The 24860-nt window shown below is 47.2% G+C and overlaps 1 protein-coding gene across 1 annotated transcript in view; it reads right to left on the bottom strand.

The window, feature by feature from the left end:
* LOC135522973 (1-phosphatidylinositol 4,5-bisphosphate phosphodiesterase delta-1-like) overlaps positions 1-12865 on the bottom strand; it is a 73671-nt gene extending 60806 nt beyond the window's left edge. The window contains exon 1 of the mRNA XM_064949702.1: positions 12571-12865. Within this exon, the coding sequence (XP_064805774.1) occupies positions 12571-12601 (31 nt within the window). The 5' untranslated portion in view covers positions 12602-12865. The remainder of the gene's footprint in view (positions 1-12570) is intronic.
* Positions 12866-24860: the final 11995 nt, after the last annotated feature.

Raw genomic sequence — 24860 nt, 5'->3', positions numbered from 1 at the left:
GTTATTATTTTATTTCACCTTTATTTAACCAGGTAGGCTAGTTGAGAACAAGTTCTCATTTGCAACTGCGACCTGGCCAAGATAAAGCATAGCAGTGTGAACAGACAACAACACAGAGTTACACATGGAGTAAACAATAAACAATAAACAAGTCAATAACATAATAGAAAAAAAATAATCTATATACATTGTGTGCAAAAGGCATGAGTAGATAGGCAATAAATAGGCCATAGGAGTGAATAATTACAATTTAGCAGATTAACACTGGATAAAGAGTGAGTCATTTAAAGAGATCTGGTCTCACTGGGACTTCATGTGGTCCTGTGTGGCTCAGTTCGTAGAGCATGTGCTTGCAACACCAGGTTTGTGGGTTAGATTCCCACAGGGGACCAGTATGAAAAAGGTAAGAGAACGTGTGCACTCACTACTGTAGTGGCTCTGGATAAGAGAGTCTGCTAAATGACTCAAATGTAAATAAATCCCTACTGTTTGTTTATTTATTCTATGTACTGTATGTTGATGTCGTCCACGTGACTGATTCATGTTTGGAGGCTCATACTATGTATCCTGATATTTTGTCATTACGACATGCCTTCATATTACCACTATCAATACTATTTTCATGGCTAATTTTCTACATTGTTGAGCCATTTTAGGATTTGATGCGGCATTCCTGCACACTCCTTGCGAGAAAATGCTCCAATCACAATTGTAGGCATGGGTGGCGGTGGTGTCCCTTGCCAAAAGAAGATCCAGGAGTAGTACTTTGTCTACCGCCAGCCTGTGTATTCAGCAACTGCCATGCTATGTCTTCACAATAATATAACAGACTGCCCTGAAAGCCGACAGACAGGTAACACCTCGTGTTCAGGAAACCCTACTTAAGAGTTTGCCATTCTCCTGTTCTCGCGTGCTCTTGGAACACCTCCTCTGATTTAGTCCTTTTCAGACATTTATGCAAACAATACATCAGGAACATCTTTCACTTCTCTCCTCTAATATATCCCGATGCTAACGATGCTTCTTTTAGAAATTTGCAAAAATAAGCTCAAAAGTCATGACATTCGCAGGTCTGCGAGGACAGGGCGTGTTCCCTACACTGCAAAAAATTATGATAACGCTTCATTTTAAGGGGTCTCTATTACAGGGTAATAACACTGAAACAACAAGTAAGACACAGCCAAGACAATACAGGAGTGGCTTCGAAACAAATCTCAATGTCCTTGAGTGGACAAGAAATTTGCATCCTGTAGTACTAACTCAAAAAAGTTCTAGGTCACTGTAAAGTCCATGGAGAATAAGAGCACCTCCTCCCAGCGCCCACTGCACTGAGGCTAGGAAACACTGTCATCACCAATAAATCCACTATAATTGAGAATTTCAATAAGCATTTCTCTACGGCTGGCCATGCTTTCCACCTGTCTACCCCTACCCCAGCCAACTGCCCGGCACCCACTGCAGCAACCCGCCAAAGCCCCCACCATTTCTCCTTCACCCAAATCAAGATAGCTGATGTTCTGAAAGAGCTGCAAAATCTAGACCCATACAAATCAGCCGGGCTAGACAATCTGGACCCTCTCTTTCTAAAATGATCTGCCGAAATTGTTGCAATCCCTATTACTAACCTATTCAACCTCTTTCGTATTGTCTGAGATTCCCAAAGATTGGAAAGCTACCGTGGTCATCCCCCTCGTCAAAGTGGGTGACACTCTAGATCCAAACTGCTACAGACCTATATCTATCCTACCATGTGTAACGGCGTTCTTCGTTTGTCGCAAGAAAGTCGGACCGAAATGCAGCGTGTTGGTTACTCATGTTTTTTAATGAAAACAAATGACGATTACATGAAAATACTGAGACAAATACAAAAACAACAAAACGGAACGTGAAACCTAAATACAGACTATCTGGTGAAACTACACAGAGACAGGAACAATCACCCACGAAATACAAAGTGAAACCCAGGCTACCTAAATACGGTTCCCAATCAGAGACAACGAGAATCACCTGACTCTGATTGAGAACCGCCTCAGGGAGCCAAACCTATGCAACACCCCTACTCAGCCGCAATCCCAATAACTAAAAAACCCCATTACGAAATACAACAACATAAACCCATGTCACACCCTGGCCTGACCAACTAATTAACGAAAACACAAAATACTAAAACCAAGGCGTGACACCATGTCTTTCTAAGGTCTTCGAAAGCCAAGTTAACAAACAGATTAACGACCATTTCGAAACCCACCGTACCTTTTCCGCTATGCAATGTGGTTTCAGAGCTGGTCATGGGTGCACCTCAGCCACACGCTCCAGGTCCTAAACGACATCATAACCGCCATCGATAAGAGACATTACTGGCAGCCGTATTCATCGACCTGGCCAAGGCTTTCGACTCTATCAATCACAACTTTCTTATTGGCAGACTCAACAGCCTTGGTTTCTCAAATGATTGCCTCGCCTGGTTCACCAACTACTTCTCTGATAGAGTTCAGTGTGTCAAATCGGAGGGCCTGTTGTCTGGACCTCTGGCAGTCTCTATTGGTGTGCCACAGGGTTCAATTCTCGGTCCCACTCTCTTTCTCTGTATACATCAATGATGTTGCTCTTGCTGCTGGTGATTCTCTGATCAAACTCTATGCAGACGACACCATTCTGTAAACTTCTGGCCCCTCTTTGGACACTCCAGACGAGCTTCAATGCCATACAACTCTCCTTCCGTGGCCTCCAACTGCTCTTAAATGCAAGTAAAACTAAATGCATGCTATTCAATCGATCACTTCCCGCACCTGCTCACCCATCCAGCATCACTACTCTGGACGAGAGGTCGTCCGATTATGATTTTTCAACGCTGATACAGATTATTGGAGGACCAAAAAGCCGATACCGATTAATCGGCAGATTTGTATTTATTTATTTGTAATAATGACAATTACAACAATACTGAATGAACACTTATTTTAACTTAATAAAATACATCAATAAAATCAATTTAGCCTCAAGTAAATAATGAAACATGTTCAATTTGGTTTAAATAATGCAAAAACAAAGTATTGGAGAAGAAAGTAAAAGTGCAATATGTGCTATGTAAGAAAGCTAATGTTTCAGTTCCTTGCTCAGAACATGAAAGCCGGTGGTTCCTTTTAACATGAGTCTTCAATATTCCCAGGTAAGAAGTTTTAGGTTGTAGTTATTATAGGAATTATAGGACTATTTCCCTCTATACCATTTGTATTTCATTAACCTTTGACTATAAGATGTTCTTAGTATTGCCAGTGTAAAACTATAGCTTCCGTCCCTCTCATTGGCTCCTCCCTGGACAACGACAACAGCCACCATCGAAGCAACGTTACCCATGCAGAGCAAGGGGAACATCTACTAGAAGGCTCAGAGCGAGTGACGTTTGAAACGCTATTAGCGCGCACTAACTAGCTAGCCATTTCACTTTGGTTACACCAGCCTCATCTCAGGAGTTGATAGGCTTGAAGTCATAAACAGCATAAAGCTTGAAACACAACGAAGAGCTGCAAACAAAACGCACAAAAGTGCTGTTTGAATGAATGTTTACGCGCCTGCTTCTGCCTACCACCGCTCAGTCAGATACTTAGATACTTGTATGCTCAGTCAGATTATATGCAACGCAGGATACGTTAGATAATATCTAGTAATATCATCAACCATGTGTAGTTAACTAGTGATTATGATTGATTGTTTGTTATAAGATACATTTAATGCTAGCTAGCAACTTACCTTGGCTTACTGCATTCGCGTAATAGGCAGTCTCCTTGTGGAGTGCAACGAGAGAGCGGCAGGTCGTTATTGCGTTGGACTAGTTAACTGTAAGGTTGCAAGATTGAATCCCCGAGCTGACAAGGTGAAAATCTGTCGTTCTGCCCCTTAACGGGGCAGTTAACCCACCGTTCCTCGGCCGTCATTGAAAATAAGAATGTGTTCTTAACTGACTTGCCTAGTTAAATAAAGGTATATAAAAAAATATATATAAAAAGAATACAAATCGGTGCCCAAAAATACCGTTTTCCGATTGTTATGAAAACTTGATATCGGCCCTAATTAATCGGCCATTCCGATTAATCGGTCGACCTCTACTCTGGACGGCTCTGACTTAGAATACGTGGACAACTACAAATACCTGGGTGTCTGGTTAGACTGTAAACTCTCTTTCCAGACTCACATTAAGCATCTCCAATCCAAAATTAAATCTAGAATCGGCTTCCTATATCGCAACAAAACATCCTTCACTCATGCTGCCAAACATACCCTCGTAAAACTGACCATCCTACCGATCCTCGACTTCAGCGATGTCATCTATAAAATAGCCTCCAGCACTCTACTCAACGAACTGGATGCAGTCTATCACAGTGCCATCTGTTTTGTCACCAAATCCCTATATACTACCCACCATTGCGACCTGTACGCTCTCGTTGGTTGGCCCTCGCTTCATACTCGTCGCCAAACCCACTGGCTACAGGTTATCTACAAGTCTCTGCTAGGTAAAGCCCCGCCTTATCTCAGCTCACTGGTCACCATAGCAGCACCCACTCGTAGCACGCGCTCCAGCAGCACTGGTCACCCCCAAAGCCAATTCCTCCTTTGGTCGTATTTCCTTCCAGTTCTCTAATGCCAATGACTGGAACAAATTGCAAAAATCTCTGAAGCTAGAGACTCACATCTCCCTCACTAGCTTTTAAGCACCAGCTGTCAGAGCAGCTCACAGACCACTGCACCTGTACATAGCCCATCTGTAAACAGCCCATCTATCTATCTACCTATCATCCCCATACTGTATTTATTTATGTATCTTGCTCCTTTGCACCCCAGTATCTCTACCTGCACATTCATCTTCTGCACATCTACCATTCCAGTGTTTAATTGTTATATTGTAATTACTTCGCCACCATGGCCTATTTATTGCCTTAACTTACCTCATTTGCACTCACTGTATATAGACTTTTTATTTTCTTTTTTCTACTGTATTATTAACTGTATGTTTTGTTTATTCCACGTGTAACTCTGTGTTGTTGTATGTGTCGAATTGCTATGCTTTATCTTGGCCAGAACTTGTTCTCAACGAGCCTACCTGGTGAAAAAAAAAAAAAAAAAGACAAAGCCAGGACTTGAACATCTCTGGAGAGACCTGAAAATAGCTGTGCAGCAACGCTCCCCATCCAACCTGATAGAGCTTGAGAAGAATGGGAGAAACTCCAAATAGAGGTGTGCCAAGCTTGTAGCATCATACCCAAGAAGACTCAAGGCTGTAATCGCTGCCAAAGGTGCTTCAACAAAGTACTGAGTAAAGGGTCTGAATACCTATGTATATGTGATATTTGAGTTTTTTTTATATCAATTTGCAACATTTATAAAGATTTGTTTTTGCTTTGTTATTATGGGATATTGTGTGTAGATTGATGATGAGCTTGGAGGGTACTATGGTGTTGAATGCTGAGCTATAGTCAATGAACTGCATTCTTACATAGGTATTCCTCTTGTCCAGATGTCATAGGATGCCACCTTTCCAACAAGTCAGTTCGTCAAATGTTATTGTGAAGTGGAAACGTCTAGGAGCAACAAAGGCTCAGCAGTGAAATGGTAGGCCACACAAACTCACAGAACGAGACCGGTGAGTGCTGAAGCACATAGTACGTAAAAATCATCTGTCTTTGGTTGCAACACTCACCACGAGTTCCAAACTGCCTCTGGAAGCAACGTCAGCACAAGAACTGTTTGAATGGAGCTTCATGAAATGTGTTTCCATGGCCGAGCAGCCGCACACAAGCCTAAGATCACCATGCGTAAATGAAAACGTCGGCAGGAGAGAAGTAAAGCTCACTACCATTGGACTCTGAAGCAGTTGAAACACGTTCTCTGGAGTGATGAATCATGCTTCACCAATCTGGGTTTGGTGGATCCCAGGATAACGCTAGCTGCTCCAATGCACAGTGCCAACTGTAAAGTGTGGTGGAGGAGGACTAATGGTCTTGGGCTGTTTTTCATGGTTCGGGCCCCTTAGTTCCAGTGAATGGACATCTTAACGCTACAGCACATAATGACATTCTAGACGATTCTGTGCTTCCAACTTTTGGCAACAGTCTGGGGAAGGCCCTTTCCGGTTTCAGCATGGCAATGCCCCCGTGCACAAAGGGATGCCCACACAGAAATTATTTGTCGAGATTGGTGTGGAAGAACTTCACTGGCCTGCACAGAACCCTGACCTCAACCCCATCAAACACCTTTGGGATGAATTGGAACGCCAACTCTGAGCCAGGCCTAATCGCCCAACATCAGTGCCCGGCCTCGCTAATGCTCTTGTGGCTGAATGGAAGCAAGTCCCCGCAGCAATGTTCTAACATCTAGTGGAAAGCCTTCCTTCCCAGAAGAGTGGAGGCTGTTCTAGCAGAAAATGGGGACTAACTCCATATTAATGCCCATGATTTCAGAATGAGATGTTCAACGAGCAAGTGTCCACATACTTTAGTGTATATTGGAGAAATGTTTCTATACCTCCTCTGATGATAGCTAGCTAGTAAGCTAATTGTTGTATATTCTTCTTTATTCCCACAGACTCCCACAAGGTCTCAGACTCCAGGATGGGACAATGCTTACAAAGAAGCAGATGAAGAAGAAACAGACATGGTTGATTTCCTTTGCTACTTGTAATGTTAAAAGGGTAGAGAATGACGATCTCGTTTTCTCATAATTAGCTATCTAGCTAGCTAGGCTACTCACCAGACTATAGGCTGCAGATTTGAGTCACTACTATTAAAATAGTTATTTTATGTTATGGAGTAGGCCAATATATCTTTGTTAATTCTAATTAATACACTTATTAACCCAATAATAAAAATCCATATTGTTTTGTAGGAAATGTAAGGTATTTTTACATGTTGCGATAAAGTTGACTAAAGTCCTTAGAGCAGCCTCAATTCATTGGGGAATGGACTCTACAAGGTGTCGAAAGTTTTGCACAGGGATGCTGGCTCATGTTGACTCGAATGCTTCCCACAGTTTCGTCAAGTTTCCTGGATGTCCTTTGGGTGGTGGATGATTCTTGATACACACGGGAAACAGTTGAGTGTGAAAAACCCAGCGGCGTTGCAGATCTTGACATACTCAAACCGGTTTGCCTTCCACCGACTACCATACCCCGTTCAAAGGCACTTAAATCTTTTGTCTTACCCATTCACCTTCTGAATGGCCCACAATCCATGCCTCATTTGTCTCACAAATCCTTCTTTAACCTGTCTCCTCCACTTCATCTACACTGATTGCAGTGGATTTAACAAGTGACATCAATAAGGGATCCTAGGTTTCACCTGGTCAGTCTATGTCATGCTCCTAATGTTTTGTATGGTCACTGTATATACAGGAGGTAACATACTATGTAGGTAGACATTGATTACACGTTTCCCTCCATATACACTTCATTTTAACTAGCTCAATCGTGTGTAACACATAGTAATTACATTGTACTTCTGCAGATACTATATGTCCTCTGTGGTGTCCCAGTGGGTTTATCCTCTGTGGTGTCCCAGTGGTTTATCCTCTGTGGTGTCCCAGTGGGTTTATCTTCTGTGGTGTCCCAGTGGGTTTATCTTCTGTGGTGTCCCAGTGGTTTATCCTCTGTGGTGTCCCAGTGGGTTTATCTTCTGTGGTGTCCCAGTGGGTTTATCCTCTGTGGTGTCCCAGTGGGTTTATCCTCTGTGGTGTCCCATTGGGTTTATCCTCTGTGGTGTCCCAGTGGGTTTATCCTCTGTGGTGTCCCAGTGGGTTTATCCTCTGTGGTGTCCTATTGGGTTTATCCTCTGTGTTGTCCCAGTGGGTTTATCCTCTGTGGTGTCCCAATGGGTTTATCCTCTGTGGTGTCCCAGTGGGTTTATCCTCTGTGGTGTCCCAGTGGGTTTATCCTCTGTGGTGTCCTATTGGGTTTATCCTCTGTGTTGTCCCAGTGGGTTTATCCTCTGTGGTGTCCCAATGGGTTTATCCTCTGTGGTGTCCTAGTGGGTTTATCCTCTGTGGTGTCCCAGTGGGTTTATCCTCTGTGGTGTCCCAGTGGGTTTATCCTCTGTGGTGTCCCAGTGGGTTTATCCTCTGTGGTGTCCCAGTGGGTTTATCCTCTGTGGTGTCCCAGTGGGTTTATCTTCTGTGGTGTCCCAGTGGGTTTATCCTCTGTGGTGTCCTAGTGGGTTTATCCTCTGTCGTGTCCTAGTGGGTTTATCCTTTGTGGTGTCCCAGTGGGTTTATCCTCTGTGGTGTCCCAGTGGGTTTATCCTATGCTGTGTCCTAGTGTGTTTATCCTATGTGGTGTCCTAGTGGGTTTATCCTCTGTGGTGTCCTAGTGGGTTTATCCTATGTGGTGTCCTAGTGGGTTTATCCTCTGTGGTGGCCCAGTGGGTTTATCCTCTGTGGTGTCCCAGTGGGTTTATCCTCTGTGGTGTCCTATTGGGTTTATCCTCTGTGGTGTCCCATTGGGTTTATCCTCTGTGGTGTCCCAGTGGGTTTATCCTCTGTGGTGTCCCAGTGGGTTTATCCTCTGTGGTGTCCTATTGGGTTTATCCTCTGTGTTGTCCCAGTGGGTTTATCCTCTGTGGTGTCCCAATGGGTTTATCCTCTGTGGTGTCCCAGTGGGTTTATCCTCTGTGGTGTCCCAGTGGGTTTATCCTCTGTGGTGTCCTATTGGGTTTATCCTCTGTGTTGTCCCAGTGGGTTTATCCTCTGTGGTGTCCCAATGGGTTTATCCTCTGTGGTGTCCTAGTGGGTTTATCCTCTGTGGTGTCCCAGTGGGTTTATCCTCTGTGGTGTCCCAGTGGGTTTATCCTCTGTGGTGTCCCAGTGGGTTTATCCTCTGTGGTGTCCCAGTGGGTTTATCCTCTGTGGTGTCCCAGTGGGTTTATCTTCTGTGGTGTCCCAGTGGGTTTATCCTCTGTGGTGTCCTAGTGGGTTTATCCTCTGTCGTGTCCTAGTGGGTTTATCCTTTGTGGTGTCCCAGTGGGTTTATCCTCTGTGGTGTCCCAGTGGGTTTATCCTATGCCGTGTCCTAGTGTGTTTATCCTATGTGGTGTCCTAGTGGGTTTATCCTCTGTGGTGTCCTAGTGGGTTTATCCTATGTGGTGTCCTAGTGGGTTTATCCTCTGTGGTGGCCCAGTGGGTTTATCATCTGTGGTGTCCTAGTGGTTTTATCCTCTGTGGTGTCCTAGTGGGTTTATCCTCTGTGGTGTCCAAGTGGGTTTATCCTCTGTGGTGTCCCAGTGGGTTTATCCTCTGTGGTGTCCTAGTGGGTTTATCCTCTGTGGTGTCCCAGTGGGTGTATCCTCTCACTTGGATGGCAAGGAGGTTCACGCTGTCATAACGGGCAACATACACATTAATTATAAGTAATTTTAAAAAATTATCATCTGTGATGACACCCGTATGTATGGAAGACCCCAATCAGTGAAGCTGACATAGGATCTGGTCTGTTATTGTAAGGTAGACCCCAGTCAGTCAGGTTGACAAATAAAAACAGGTCTTTAGAAATTTGCAAATGTATTAAAAATAAAAACATAATTACCTTATTTACATAAGTATTCAGACCCTTCGCTATGAGACTTGAAATTGAGCTCAGGTGCATCCTGTTTTCATTGATCATCCTTGAGATGTTTCTACATCTTGATTGGAGTCCACCTGTGGTATATTCAATTGATTGGACATGATTTGGAAAGGCACACACCTGTCTATATAAGGTCCCAAAGTTGACAGTGCATGTCAGAGCAAAAACCAAGCCATGAGGTTGAAGGAAATGTCCGTAGAGCTTCGAGGCAGGGTTGAGTCGAGGCACAGATCTGAGGAAGGGTACCAAAAAAGGTCAGCCGCATTGAAGGTCCCCAAGAACACCGTGGCCTCCATCATTCTTAAATTGAAGAAGTTTGGAACCACCAAGACTCTTCCTAGAGCTGGCCGCCCTGCCAAACTGAGCAATCGGGGGTGAAGGGCCTTGGTCAGGGAGGTGACCAAGAACCTGATGGTCACTCTGACAGAGCTCCGGAGTTCCTCTGTGGAGAGGAACTCCTCAGTAAAAGGCACATGAAATCCAGTTTGGAGTTTGCCAAAAGATACCTAAAGGATTCTCTGGTCTGATGAAACCAAGATTGAACTCTTTGGCCTGAATTCTAAGCATCACATCTGGAGGAAACCTGGCACTATCACTACGGTGAAGCATGGTGGTGGCAGCATCATGCTGTGGGGATGTTTTTCAGTGGCAGGGACTGGGAGACTAGTCAGGATCTAGGGAAAGATGAACGGAGCAATGTACAGAGAGATCCTTGATGAAAACCTGCTCCAGCGGGCTCAGGACCTCAGATTGTGGTGAAGGTTCACCTTCCAACAGGACAACGACCCTAAGCACACAGCCAAGACAACGCAGGAGTAGCTTCAGGACAAGTCTCAATGTCCTTGAGTGGCCCAGCCAGAGCCCGGACTTGAACCCAATCAAATATCTCTGGAGACCTGAAAAAAGCTGTATAGCAATGCTCCCCATCCAGTCTGACAGAACTTGAGAGGATCTGCAGAGAAGAATGGGAGAAACTCTCCAAATACAGGTGTTCCAAGCTTGTAGCGTCATGCCCAAGAAGACTCAATGCTGTAATCGCTGCCAAAGGTGCTTCAACAAAGTACTGAGTAAAGGGTCTGAATAATTATGTAAATGTAATATTTCCAGTGGGTTATGGGGTATTGTGTGTAATGTATCTGTAACGTATGAAAATGTAGAAAAAGTCAAGGGGTCTGAATACTTTCCGAAGGCACTGTACATTTTTGTATTCTTCTCATGCCTCTTAAGGGGAAAGGAATCTAAAAGTAGCTGAAAGTAATCTGATTACTTTTCTGAGTTTTGGGTAATCCAAAAGTTACATAGTTACAAATGTTGGACAGGTAACTAGTAACTGTAATGGATTACATTTAGAAAGTAAGCTACCCAACCCTGGTGGTGAGTCAGTTGGACATAGTTCACATGTTAAGTAGTATCTGTTAATTACTGCTCTGTCCTTCCTTGTTAATTTAAGTGTAAATGGAGTTAAATTAATGTACTTTTTTGGTTAGGATAAGGTAAGACAAAATCAAGGGGTATATCAATGACTGTGGCCACTGTTAATTGCAGTCAGATGCAGCAAGTTGCAGCCTATCCAGCATACAACAAGCCTAAGGTGCATTGGCTACCCTTTATTTACATTTACATTTAAGTAATTTAGCAGACGCTCTTATCCAGAGCGACTTTATCACTTATCATTCACAGAAGGAAGGAGTTGGCTCCTGGGATGTATTCTCCCTGGTTGGCTGCTTCTCTCTGCCTGCTCCCTGGTTGGCTGCCTCTATCTACCTGCTCCCTGGTTGGCTGCCTCTCTCTACCTGCTCCCTGGTTGGCTGCCTCTATCTACCTGCTCCCTGGTTGGCTGCCTCTCTCTGCCTGCCTCCAGACATAATAACATCTGATCTGGCTGCACACAAACATGTTGTTGCTCATCAATAAACCACATTGTTAATTCCAAATGTTAAGTATTTATTCTACTTATTCTTCCTAGGACAATAACAACCATTACTTTGTCCGTGGTTTAACACCTGCCCTACACAAGAAGCAGGACAACAATCTCAGTCAGTCAGCCAGCCCTACACAAGAAGCAGGACAACAATCTCAGTCAGTCAGCCCTACACAAGACGCAGGATAATAATCTCAGTCAGTCAGCCCTATACAAGACGCATGACAACAATCTCAGTCAGTCAGCCCTACACAAGACGCAGGACAACAATCTCAGTCAGTCAGTCAGCCCTACACAAGAAGCAGGACAACAATCTCAGTCAGTCAGCCCTACACAAGACGCAGGATAATAATCTCAGTCAGTCAGCCCTACACAAGAAGCAGGACAACAATCTCAGTCAGTCAGCCAGCCCTACACAAGAAGCAGGACAACAATCTCAGTCAGTCAGCCCTACACAAGACGCAGGATAATAATCTCAGTCAGTCAGCCCTATACAAGACGCATGACAACAATCTCAGTCAGTCAGCCCTATACAAGACGCATGACAACAATCTCAGTCAGTCAGTCAGCCCTATACAAGACGCAGGACAACAATCTCAGTCAGTCAGTCAGCCCTATACAAGACGCAGGACAACAATCTCAGTCAGTCAGTCAGCCCTATACAAGAAGCAGGACAACAATCTCAGTCAGTCAGCCCTACACAAGACGCAGGATAATAATCTCAGTCAATCAGCCCTATACAAGACGCATGACAACAATCTCAGTCAGTCAGCCCTATACAAGACGCATGACAACAATCTCAGTCAATCAGCCCTACACAAGACGCATGACAACAATCTCAGTCAGTCAGCCCTATACAAGACGCATGACAACAAAATCAGACAAACAAATCACATTCCACTCAAGCATTACTGGTCACAACGCCCATTGAGTAATGGAATCAAACGGATGTTACAGTGGTTCGGGTAGTAGAGCATAAAAAAGAAGGTTCTCTAAATATGAACAGATATCACACAATAGTCCATATATCTGCAGCTCAACCTACCATGTTTTCCCGCTTTGCCGTTTGATTCCATTCGGATTCGATAAGATCAGTCCCAAATTGCCTGTGCGTAAAATCACTCCACAGGTCAGAAATGACGCGCACGTACAAATCCAAGGGTCTCTATGGATAAATAGCAAAGCGGCGATAGGAAGCGTTGGGCACTTTCGGCTGCCGATTAGATCCAGACAGACAGTGCGCAAAGTAGCCGGTAGTCTACAGCATAACCAGTACGAAGTATGCGCCCTGCCCTTCAGCCCAACCAGCCAACACCCTCCGCACCGCCACACCGGTCGGACGGGTGATCGTATTGCAGCCTGGGCTAGGCTACTCCTCTTCATGGAATTCCTGACGCAGGGGAAATTCTGATTTGTTTTCCAATACATATTTCTACTGCTGTGTGTCTTTGTGTTTCCTTGCACTGGAACAAGACACAAGGCTAAATTAATCACGGTTATGCCATGGAGACAAAGGACAGTCCTTACTCAAGGGACAGTCCTATCCGGGATCCTTGGGACGTCCTTACTCTAATCCCTAACCATAACTTTTATTTTACCATAATCTTAATCTTTACTTTAACAATTTGAAATGTCAACTTCAATGGCATAGGGACATCCAAAGGACCCAGAATAGCAAGGACCCTTCATTACCCACCGTCTCTGACTTTACCCGAAGCCAGTAGCTACCTTGACTCTCTGCTCGACCAATCGTTGAGTGGAAAGTGAAATGGAAGCACTACAAATAAATGTAATGTCAATTCGTAGTAAAGCGAATAATAATAAATTGTCAACACGCATTGATTGGTATTGCAAAATAATGATGCCTTGTTAATGTTGTGAATGTCACCAAAAATCATACTTTTGCTATAATTTATGTAACGAATGACCTCTACTGGTGTAATTTGGAACTGAATACTTAATTGTGTTGTGTGTCTCCCCAATAATGCCAGGGAGAAATCAAGTCCCATGTGTCCTGTGTCAGTTCATGGTCATAATGCTTTACAGTGAGTTGGTCTCCCCAATAATGCCAGGGAGAAATCAAGTCCCAGGTGTCCTGTGTCAGTTCATAATGCTTTATTAGGTTGATGACACAGAAATGAACAGTGAAACATACTTTATTTCAAGGTATGAGAGGAAGAGATGTCACAGGCTATCCAATAAAAACCTATTCATTCTCCCCATGGCAGGTCACAGACCCACAGGCTATCCAATAAAAACCTATTCATTCTCCCCATGGCAGGTCACAGACCCACAGGCTATCCAATAAAAACCTATTCATTCTCCCCATGGCAGGTCTCAGACCCACAGTCTATCCAATAAAAACCTATTCATTCTCCCCATGGCAGGTCTCAGACCCACAGGCTATCCAATAAAAACCTATTCATTCTCCCCATGGCAGGTCACAGACCCACAGGCTATCCAATAAAAACCTATTCATTCTCCCCATGGCAGGTCTCAGACCCACAGTCTATCCAATAAAAACCTATTCATTCTCCCCATGGCAGGTCTCAGACCCACAGGCTATCCAATAAAAACCTATTCATTCTCCCCATGGCAGGTCACAGACCCACAGGCTATCCAATAAAAACCTATTCATTGTCCCCATGGCAGGTCACAGACCCACAGGCTATCCAATAAAAACCTATTCATTCTCCCCATGGCAGGTCTCAGACCCACAGTCTATCCAATAAAAACCTATTCATTCTCCCCATGGCAGGTCTCAGACCCACAGGCTATCCAATAAAAACCTATTCATTGTCCCCATGGCAGGTCACAGACCCACAGGCTATCCAATAAAAACCTATTCATTCTCCCCATGGCAGGTCTCAGACCCACAGTCTATCCAATAAAAACCTATTCATTCTCCCCATGGCAGGTCTCAGACCAAAAGCAATAATACCAATGAAAAGTCCAACTCTGTTGTGATCTACCATGTTATAGCAGGTATTAGTGACACTTAAAAAAGTGAATCAAATTAGTAGATAAATTAACCACAATCGGGTTGTATTGCTAGTTAAAGCTTTATTTGTATTTTTTGTTTAACCTTTATTTTACATCTTATGGATCCAACCCTTTTTTTCAATTTTCGCAAGGCAAGTCAGTTAAGAACAAATTCTTATTTACAATGACAACCTACCAAAAGGCAAAAGGCCTCCTGCGGGGATAGGGGCTGAGATTTAAAATATATTAAATAAAAATATAGGACAAAACATCACAACAAGAGAGACAACACAACACTACATAAAGAGAGGCCTAAGATGAAAACATAGCATGGCAGCAACACATGACAACACAGCATGGTAGCAACACAACATGATAACAACATGGTAGCAACACAACATGGCAGCAACACAACATGGCAGCAGCACAAAACAGGGTACAAACATTGTTGGGCACAGACAATAGCACAAAGGGCAAGAAGGTAGAAACAACAATGCATCACGCAAAAAATCCACAACTGTCAGTAAGAGTGTCCATGATGAGTCTTTGAATGAATAGATTGAGATAAAACTGGTTGTTGCAGCGAACTGAAAAGACGAGCGACCCAGGGATGTGTGTGCTTTGGGGACATTTTGTCACACCCTGATCTGTTTCTCCTGTCTTTGTGCTTGTCTCCACCCTCCTCAAGGTGTCGCCCATCTTCCCCCTTATCCCCTATGTATTTATACCTGTGATCTCTGTTTGTCTGTTGCCAGTTCATTTGTTCGTGAAACCTACCAGCGTTTGTTCCCCTTCTCCTGCCTGTTTCTTGCTCCTGTTTTCTAGTCCTTCCCGGTTTTGACCATTCTGCCTGCCCTGACCCTGAGACTGCCTGCCGTTCTGTACCTTCCTTACCCCACCTCCATGGATTGCTGACCCCTGCCTGCCCTGACCCTGAGACTGCCTGCCGTTCTGGACTCTTTACACCCTGTCTGGATTATTGACCCCTGCCTGCCCTGACCCTGAGACTGCCTGCCGTTCTGTACCTTCCTTACCCCACCTTACTGGATTATTGACCCTGCCTGCCCTGACCCTGAGACTGCCTGCCGTTCTGGACTCTTTGCATCCTGTCTGGATTATTGACCCCTGCCTGCCTTTGACCTGTCGTTTGCCTGCCCCTATTTTAGAAATAAACTTTTGTTTCTTAGACACTGTCTGCATCTAGGTCATACTTTAAAACATGATACCTTTAACAGAATGTGACTGGCAGAACCAATGTTGTATGTGGAGGATGAGGGCTGCAATAGATAACTCAGATAGGGGGTAGTGAGGCCTAAGAGGGTTTTATAAGTAAGCATCAACCAGTGGGTCTTGCGACGGGTATACAGAGATGACCAGTTTACAGAGTTTAAGTGCAGTGATGTGTCCTATAAGGAGGATTGGTATTAAATTTGATGGCCAAATGGTAAAGAACATTAAGCCGCTTGAGAGCACCCTTACCTGCTGATCTATAAATTACGTCTCCATAGTCTAGCATGGGTAGGATGGTCAACTGAATCAGGGTTAGTTTGGCAGCTGAGGTGAAAGAGGAGTGATTAAGACGGAGGAAACCAAGTCTAGATGTAACTTTAGCCTGCAGCTTTGATATGTGCTGAGAGAAGGACAGTGTACCATCTAGCCATATTCCCAAATACTTGTACGAGGTGACTACCTCAAACTCTAAACCCACAGAGGTAGTAATCACACCAGTGGGGAGAGGGGCATTCTTGTTATCAAACCACATGACCTTTGTTTTGGAGGTGTTCAGAACAAGGTTAAGGTCAGAGAAAGCTTGTTGGACACTAAGAAAGCTTTGTGGTAGAGCGTTTAAAACAAAATCCAGGGAGGGGCCAGTTGAGTATAAGACTGTATCAGTTGCATATAAATGGATGAGAGAGCTTCCTACTGCCTGAACTATGTTGTTGTTGTAATATGAGAAGAGCGTGGGGCCTAGGATCGAGCCTTGATGTACACCCTTGGTGACAGGCAGTGGCTGAGACAGCAGATGTTCTGACTTTATACACTGCACTCTTTGAGAGAGGTAGTTAGCAAACCAGGCCAAAGACTCTTCAGAAGCATCAATAAGAATGGAATGGTCTACGGAAATCAGAAGCTTTGGCCAGTCAATAAAACTAGAAGCACAACATTGATTAGAATGGTGACATCATTGAGGACCTTTAAGGTTGCAGTGACATCCATAACCTGAGCAGAAACCAGATTGCATACCAGAGATAACACTATAGACATCAAGAAAGCCGATCAGTTGATTATTGACACGTTTTTCCAACACTTTTGATAAACAGGGCAAAATAGAAATAGGCAAATAACAGGATCAGCTTGATCCCACCTTTAAATAAAGAACTAACAGTGGCTGCCTTCCAAGCAATGGGAACCTCCCCAGAAAGGAGAGACAGGCTTGGCGATTATAGGGGCAGCAACATTAAAGAAGGAAGGATCTAAACCATCTGACCCAGATGTTTTTGGGGGGATCAAGTTTAAGCTCTTTTAGCACTTCAGACTCAGTGACTGCCTGGAGTGAGAAGCTGTGTAATGGGGCAGGGGAAAAAGAGGGAGGAGCATCGAGGCTAGTCACATCAGAAGGGGTGGGAGATGAGGAAATGTTGGACAGGCAAGGAGCAATGGCTGAGTCAAATAGGAATCCTGACTTAATGAAGTGGTGATTAAAGAGCTCAGCCATGTGCCTTTTGTCTGTAACAACCACATCATCAACTTTAAGTGACGTGGGCAGCTGTGAGGAGGAGGGTTTATTTTCCAGGTCTTTAACCGTTTTCCAGAACTTTTTGGGGTAAGACCCACAGAGAGAGAACTGTTCCTTAAAGTAACTAACTTTGGCCTTCCGGATAACCTGAGTGCACTTATTTCTCATTTCCCTGAACGAGAGCCAGTCAGCCTGAGTATGTGTGTGCCAAGCGTTTTGCCAAATGCAATTCTTGAGGTGGAGTAACTCTGCAAGATCATGGTTGAACCTGTTTTTAATTCACATTTTCTTTATGGGGCATGTTTGTTAACAATGTTATTAGCTATCCAACTGAAGTTCAATGGCTGGCTTGCTAGCTAACATTGAACCTATTTGGTTCACTTTATCACTGATATAGATATTTATATTGTTCTTTTACGTACTGTATATCATTTTATTTATATTGACTATCTATTTCTGATATTGTTACAATATTGCTACAATGTAGAAAAGGCCCATGGAGTTGGTGGAATAATCCTTCAATTCATTGCCATTTACTCAGCTGGGCCAGGGGCGCTTTAATTCGGTCAGGTGGAAATGTCAGACAGATCTCAACTCCATAAAAGGAGGAAATGGCCATCGCCTGATCTCGCTGCTTTCTCTTCCTTAACTCCATCTGATCCAGAAGTTCTGTGCGTCCATGAATCCACGTAAATCCACCGACTCTTACCTTTCATCTGAATTATCTGTGGCGATCGGGAGAGTGGGCCATTCAGTTATTGTGTATAGTTATCACCGCGGAGCGCGGCTTGGAGCGCACGCTTCAAACATATTGTGTAATGTGAATTGTCAATGATCACGGCCCTACGGATCCTCATAGGCCAATTATGCAATCAATATGGTTCATGTGTATTGAAATTAATTATATGTACACATGAAGACATTTGAAAGGGTGAAATGAGAAACGTCATTGTTTGCTAACTGATTGACTTTGATAATGGGGATTATAGATTGTATAACCATTCACTGTTTGTATTCTTTCATGATTTATGATAAATAGTTATGAGCCTAAATGACTCGCGGATGATTACTATTGACTTAATGAACTGAACTGTTGAACTCCCTAACTTATGTTAATAATGAATGATCTGATTTGATCTTTGATTATGAATTTGTGTGATTGAAAGACAATTGGGTGATTGAAAGACAAACTGTGTTGTCGGTCATCGTGGTAATACTATGAAAGTTTAGATGCCAATCACCATATAAGTTCAAAGAAGAGAGCCTGGAAGGAGGAGAGATTACTAGAAACGATTCGGTTGACCGTTTTATGTGTGGATTAATTGGCGAAGTAGAGGACCTTGTGCATTTCAGGTAAAATAACAACTCAATGTTTATACCCCAGGACAAATTAGCTAGCAACAGTAAGCTAGCTAAATTGGACAAATTAGTTAGCAAGTGCAAGCTAGCTAGCTAAATTGCCATAAATGTTTAATGCTTTTCGACCTGTCCCCAAATGAATGTAATCGGTTTAGATTGTTTTGATATTTTAACCTGCGTGTCGTGATAGCGTTTGGTGTGGGGGGACAAGATACTGTAGCGACCCGCACAGACAGCTGTGTGTTATGTGTTAGGCTAGGAGGTGGTTGTGTTGTACTGACCAGTGTTCGCGGGGTCCGACATGTCAATCAACCTGCTATCTGCCAATCACGGGAATGTCTGGAATGTTCTGATGCCGGGCATCCTGGTGGTTGGCGGAGTGGCGTGGAGGGGGTTGGGCAGGGGGGTGGAGCATTGGAAGTTAAGACCAGGTTCAGCCTTTGTTCTCTCTCTCTTACGTCTGGGCTTCCCAAGAGAAGGTCACGATTGGCTTGTGGGTTATCTGTCATCTTTTTGGCGTGTGCTACGGCCCAAACAGTAGCCTGTGTAAAGTTGGTTTAATAAACCATCAATTCGCAAACTCAAGCCTCTGTCTGGACAATTGTTAATTTATGATCTAGTCAAGTCATTACATTGGTGTCAGAAGTAAAAACGTTGATACAAGTTAGCCAGCTAGCTAGCTGACTTATGTGGCTAGCTACCGTAGGTGAGAACGGGGATTGAAAATGCGTCGAGGGAATCCGAAAGTGAAGGTGGAGGTAGGGGACGATTATGGCCAAGGAGGTGCGTGTGAATGGACGTCGGGGGTTCTGTCTGAGGAGATCGCCAGGGCGTCGGAGCGCAGAGGCCGCTTGAGGGAGGACGTTAGAGCGATGGCGGCTGAAGCGGGCATGAGTGCTTCGTCGACTGTATTTTGCGCGGATTCTGGTGGGCGGACCGAAGTGGCGACGTCGACGCGGCGTGACGAGGAATCTGGGGCTCAGGATGTAAACAAACATGGCGGCACCCAGTTCCCGGCTGCGTCCGTATCTGTTAAGACCCCGAAGTATTCCGGTAAGGCGGATTGGGAAGCTTTTCATGCTCAGTTTGAACTGTTAGCTCATTTTAGGGGGTGGTCGGATGAAGAAAGGGCACTGCAGTTGGCTTTATGCCTCACGGATGAAGCTCTGGCCTGTTTGATATTGATTAGCCCCGAGGACAGGCATGATTATGGTGCTTTAGTGGGAGCACTGAGGAGGCGCTATGGACAGTTTGTACAGCCCGGGCTACTGCGCTCCGAACTGAGTAATAGACGCAGGCAGCCTGGAGAGCCTCTACTGGTGCTAGCTAATGACATTGAGAGCCTCTCTCGGCGGGCATATGCTCACATGCCCCCTCCGTGCAGAGCGAGCTAGCACGGGACCAGTTCATACAGGCGCTCTCTCCTACGGAGCTGCGCATACAGACCCAGCTGGCTCATCCTGAGTCATTGCAGACAGCCTTGGAGATGGCTTTGGAGAGGGAGCTGGTGTGGGCTGGGGCTTCAGCTGGGGCTTTGGTGGGGGTGCAGGGAGACACACCCTCTGTGCGAGCTGGGGGGCAGAGCAGCCCGGAGCCGGAAAAGCCTGCTTGAGTGGCCGAAATGACAAAACTCATTCGGGCTGTGTCGCTACAGGCGGCACGAAACACAAGCCCTGGTCCCAGGGTCTGCTGGGGTTGTGGCCAGCCAGGCCATCTGCGCCGAGATTGCCCCATGTTCCCCAGAGCTCAGGGAAACGGCTCGGGATCCGCATAGACAGGGTAGTGCGGACCCCTGGCTTTCTATCCCAACCACCATCATCTTCAGGAGGAGCCCACCGGCACAGACGGGGAAGCAAGGCTCCACTTCCCCCAGAAGCAGACGAGAGCAAGCGGATGGAGCCTGTTGTTGTGGTGGGCCGGACCTGTGTTGGGGACTTTTGTCATGTCCCTGTCACTGTGGAGGGGGTGCCCTGCTCCGCCCTGGTGGACACTGGGTCCACAGTAACCCTGGTGAGGCCAGATATTGTGCCAGGTTGGACTCAGTGTGAGCCTACAACTGTGCAGCTCCGCACAGTCACAGGTGAGCTGGCACCCATGAAAGGGAAGGGAATAATGACCCTGACAGTAGGGGGCAGGACTGTGCGTCATCCTGTGTGGGTGGCGGCTGTGCAGGACCCTTGTATCCTGGGGTTGGACTTTCTTAGGAGCACAGGCTGCCAGTTAGACCTAAATAGGGGCACACTGAGCTTCCAGGGAGGGACGGAAGTCACCATGGCCCCCCTAATGTCACATTCACTCAACCCAACAAACCCTTTACTCCAACAGTTAAAGCAGCAGAGACTCATGGCTGCGCCCCCTCCCCCACAGCTGTGTGTGACTTTTCCCCAGTCCCCCTGTCACCTACGACGGTGTGTTACATTCCCTCAGCTACCTCCATGACACAGCCCTCTGTGAGCCCGGGCCGCAACCCCCCAGCCCAGCTACCCCAGATGGGAGAGGAGAGGACACTGTCTGCAGTGAGGGAGATATGGGGGAGGAACTGTGTTGGTCTTGACCCCGAGCAGCAGGAACGGTTGTGGCAGTTGCTGTTTGAATTCAGAGACAGCTTTGCATTGAGTGAGGAAGAGGTGGGTCAGACTCATCTGGTGCAGCATGAGATCGACACAGGTGATGCTCGACCCATCAAGATGCGTCCCCGCCATATCCCGCTGGCACGCCAGGAGGCGGCAGACAAGGCTGTGTTGGAGATGCAGCGGGCAGACTTCATTGAGCCCTCAGACAGCCCCTGGGCGGCGCCAGTCGTCATGGTTCCGAAGAAGGGGGGCAAGCTGAGGTTCTGTGCGGACTACAGGCGGCTGAATGAGGTAACCAGGAAGGACTCATACCCCATACCACGTATCGATGAGTCGCTGGACCTGGTTAGGGGGTCCTCCTGGTTCTCCTCACTAGACCTCCGCAGTGGCTACTGGCAGGTGCCCCTCTCCCCAGAGGCCAGAGCCAAAACTGCGTTCTCCACTAACAGAGGACACTGGCAGTTCAAGGTCTGGTGCTTTGGCCTGTGCAACGCTCCAGCTACTTTTGAGCGTTTGATGGACAGGGTGCTGGATGGCATCCCCCGACAGCAGTGTCTGGTATACCTCGATGACATCCTGGCCCATGGCAGCTCCTTCCAGTCAGCCCTGGGGGCGCTACGGCGTGTGCTGGAGAGGGTGGCTGCCGCAGGTCTGAAGCTCCACCCCGAGAAGTGCCACTTCATGAGGAGAGAGGTGTCCTTCTTGGGCCACCGAGTGGGGAAGGAGGGGATCAGCACCATGGAGGACAAGGTAGGGGCTGTCAGAGACTGGCCCACCCCCACCGACCAGCGTCAGCTGAAGAGTTTCCTGGGCCTGGCCTCGTACTACAGGAGGTTTGTACGGGGCTTCTCAAGCGTTGCTGCTCCACTGAACCGCCTGCTGCCGAAGGACAAGGCTTTCACTTGGACAGTGGAGTGTGAGGAGGCGTTCAACACCCTCAAACGTGCACTGATCGAGGCCCCCGTGCTCGCCCCCCCTGACCTCACCTTGCCCTTTATCCTGGACACAGACGCGAGCAATGTGGGCATGGGTGGGGTGCTGGCCCAGGTGGGGCCAGAGGGGGAGAGAGTGGTGGCGTACTTCAGCAAAACATTTGACAAACATGAGCGCCGCTACTGTGTCACCCGGCGGGAGCTCTTGGCTGTTGTGGCTTCCGTCAAACACTTCAAGTACTACCTGGGTGGTCTGCCCTTTACTGTAAGGACTGACCACTCTGCTCTCCAGTGGCTCATGTCTTTCAGAGAGCCAGAGGGGCAGGTGGCACGCTGGTTGGAGGAGCTTCAGCCGTATGACTTCACGGTGGTGCACAGGGCAGGGGCACGCCACTCCAACGCCGACGCCATGTCCCGTCGGCCCTGTACTGCAGACGGCTGCCGCCACTGTGAACGGAGAGAGGGACGGGAGAGAGAGCTGCGGGCAGAGGAGGGTGTCTGTGCCACAGTGTGTCGGGCGAGCGGGCCTGTCTGCTGCGAGCTGCAGACTGTCGACGTGGCTGAATGGCGGCAGCAGCAGGGACGGGACACAGACCTACAGCCAGTGCTACAGTGGGTAGAGGCGCAGGTGAGGCCAACATGGGAAGAGGTGACAGCGCTCTCACTCGCGACCAAAGGGTTGTGGTCGAAGTTTGAGAGACTGCGGCTGGCTGATGGCGTGCTACAGCGGGCATGGAAGGAGTCAGCTACGGGAGAGGAGAGGTGGCAGGTGGTGGTCCCAAAAGCATTGCGGGAGGCTGTGCTCCAGAGTACTCATGGGGGTGGGGACTGGACACTTTGGGGTCACAAAAACACTGCGCCGTCTCCGTCAGGGCTTCTACTGGGGGCAGCACAAGAGGGATGTGGAGGACTTTTGTCGCCGCTGTGACAACTGCACAGCGAGAAAGGGCCCCCCAGGCCGCTCTCATGCTCGGCTCCAACAGTTCCCAGTGGGGGCTCCCATGGAGAGGGTGGGAGTGGATGTAGTTGGGCCGTTCCCCACCACAGACAGTGGAAACCGCTGGGTGCTCACGGCCATGGACTATTTCACAAAATGGCCCGAGGCCTATGCTCTGCCTGACCAGGAGGCAGAGACCATCGTCGACGCCCTGACAGCGGGGATGTTCAGCAGGTTTGGAGCTGCAGAGTCCATCCACAGCGACCAAGGCAGAAACTTTGAGTCCCGTGTGTTCGCCACCATGTGTGAGAGGCTGGGTATGCACAAGACCCGCACTACTCCTCTCCATCCTCAAAGTGATGGCCTTGTGGAGCGCTTCAACAAAACGCTTGGATAGCAGCTGGCCATCGTCTCTTCCAAACACCAGCGTGACTGGGACAAGCACCTGCCTATGGTCCTCATGGCATGCCGCTCCGCTGTCCAAGACTCCACCTCCTGCACGCCTGCCCTCCTCATGCTGGGAGAGAGATCCGCACCCCTGCGGAGATGGCGTTGGTCGGCCCCTGGATAGCCCTCATGTTCCTCCGGGGCCGGAGTATGCCCGGAGACTCCAGGACCGCCTGGAGACAGCCCACACCTTCGCCAGAGAGCAGCTGGTGAATGCAGGTGTGAGGCAGAAAAGGAACTATGACGTGCACACCCGGGGAAGGCACTTTGTGGCTGGAGAGCTGGTCTGGGTCTACAGCCCCTAAGGAAAAAAGGCAGATGCCCCAAGTTGGACAGTCACTGGGTGGGACCCTGCAGTGTCCTGGAGAGGGTAGGGGAGGTTGTGTACGGGTGCAGCTTCCTCCCAGGGGAGAAAGGTGGCACTGCACCGGGACAGGTTAGCCCCATACAGAGGGGCCTCTTTTCCCCAAACCCCAGGATCGCCCACAATTCCTCTCTCTGGCAATGACATTCTCCAGGCACCCACCCTCAGGTGCCGCAGACAAGGCTCCAGACAGCCCACTCCCCCTGTCTCCCCCCTGTGTCACCGCGTGGTTCCCCAGAGCCACGGACTGTATTACCCGTTCCCGCTTCCTTGTCCCCCATATCCCTGCCTTCATCCCCTGGTTCCCAGAGGGGCACTCTGCGACCATCACGGCCACGCAGGCAAAGGAGACCTCCGGGTCGCTTCAGAGACTTTGTTTGTTCCCTCGGGGATGAGGGACTTTGTGGTGGGGGGGCTGTGTAGCGACCCGCACAGACAGCTGTGTGTTATGTGTTAGGCTAGGAGGTGGTTGTGTTGTACTGACCAGTACCCGGTGTTCGCTGGGTCCGACATGTCAATCAACCTGCTATCTGCCAATCACGGGAATGCCTGGAATGTTCTGATGCTGGGCATCCTGGTGGTTGGCAGAGTGGCGTGGAGGGGGGTTGGGCAGGGGGGTGGAGCGTTGGAAGTTAAGACTGGGTTCAGCCTTTGTTCTCTCTCTCTTACGTCTGGGCTTCCCAAGAGAAGGTCACGATTGGCTTGTGGGTTATCTGTCATCTTTTTGGCGTGTGCTACGGCCCAAACAGTAGCCTGTGTAAAGTTGGTTTAATATACCGTCAATTCGCAAACTCAAGCCTCTGTCTGGACAATTGTTAATTTATGATCTAGTCAAGTCATTACATTGGTGTCAGAAGTAAAAACGTTGATACAAGTTAGCCAGCTAGCTAGCTGACTTATGTGGCTAGCTACCGTAGGTGAGAACGGGGATTGAAAATGCGTCGAGGGAATCCGAAAGTGAAGGTGGAGGTAGGGGACGATTATGGCCAAGGAGGTGCGTGTGA

The sequence above is a fragment of the Oncorhynchus masou genome, chromosome 30, assembly GCF_036934945.1.
Source record: "Oncorhynchus masou masou isolate Uvic2021 chromosome 30, UVic_Omas_1.1, whole genome shotgun sequence".
Taxonomy (NCBI): domain Eukaryota; kingdom Metazoa; phylum Chordata; class Actinopteri; order Salmoniformes; family Salmonidae; genus Oncorhynchus; species Oncorhynchus masou.
The sequence above is the reverse complement of the archived record's forward strand: the minus strand, read 5'-3'. Positions and strand labels throughout refer to the sequence as shown.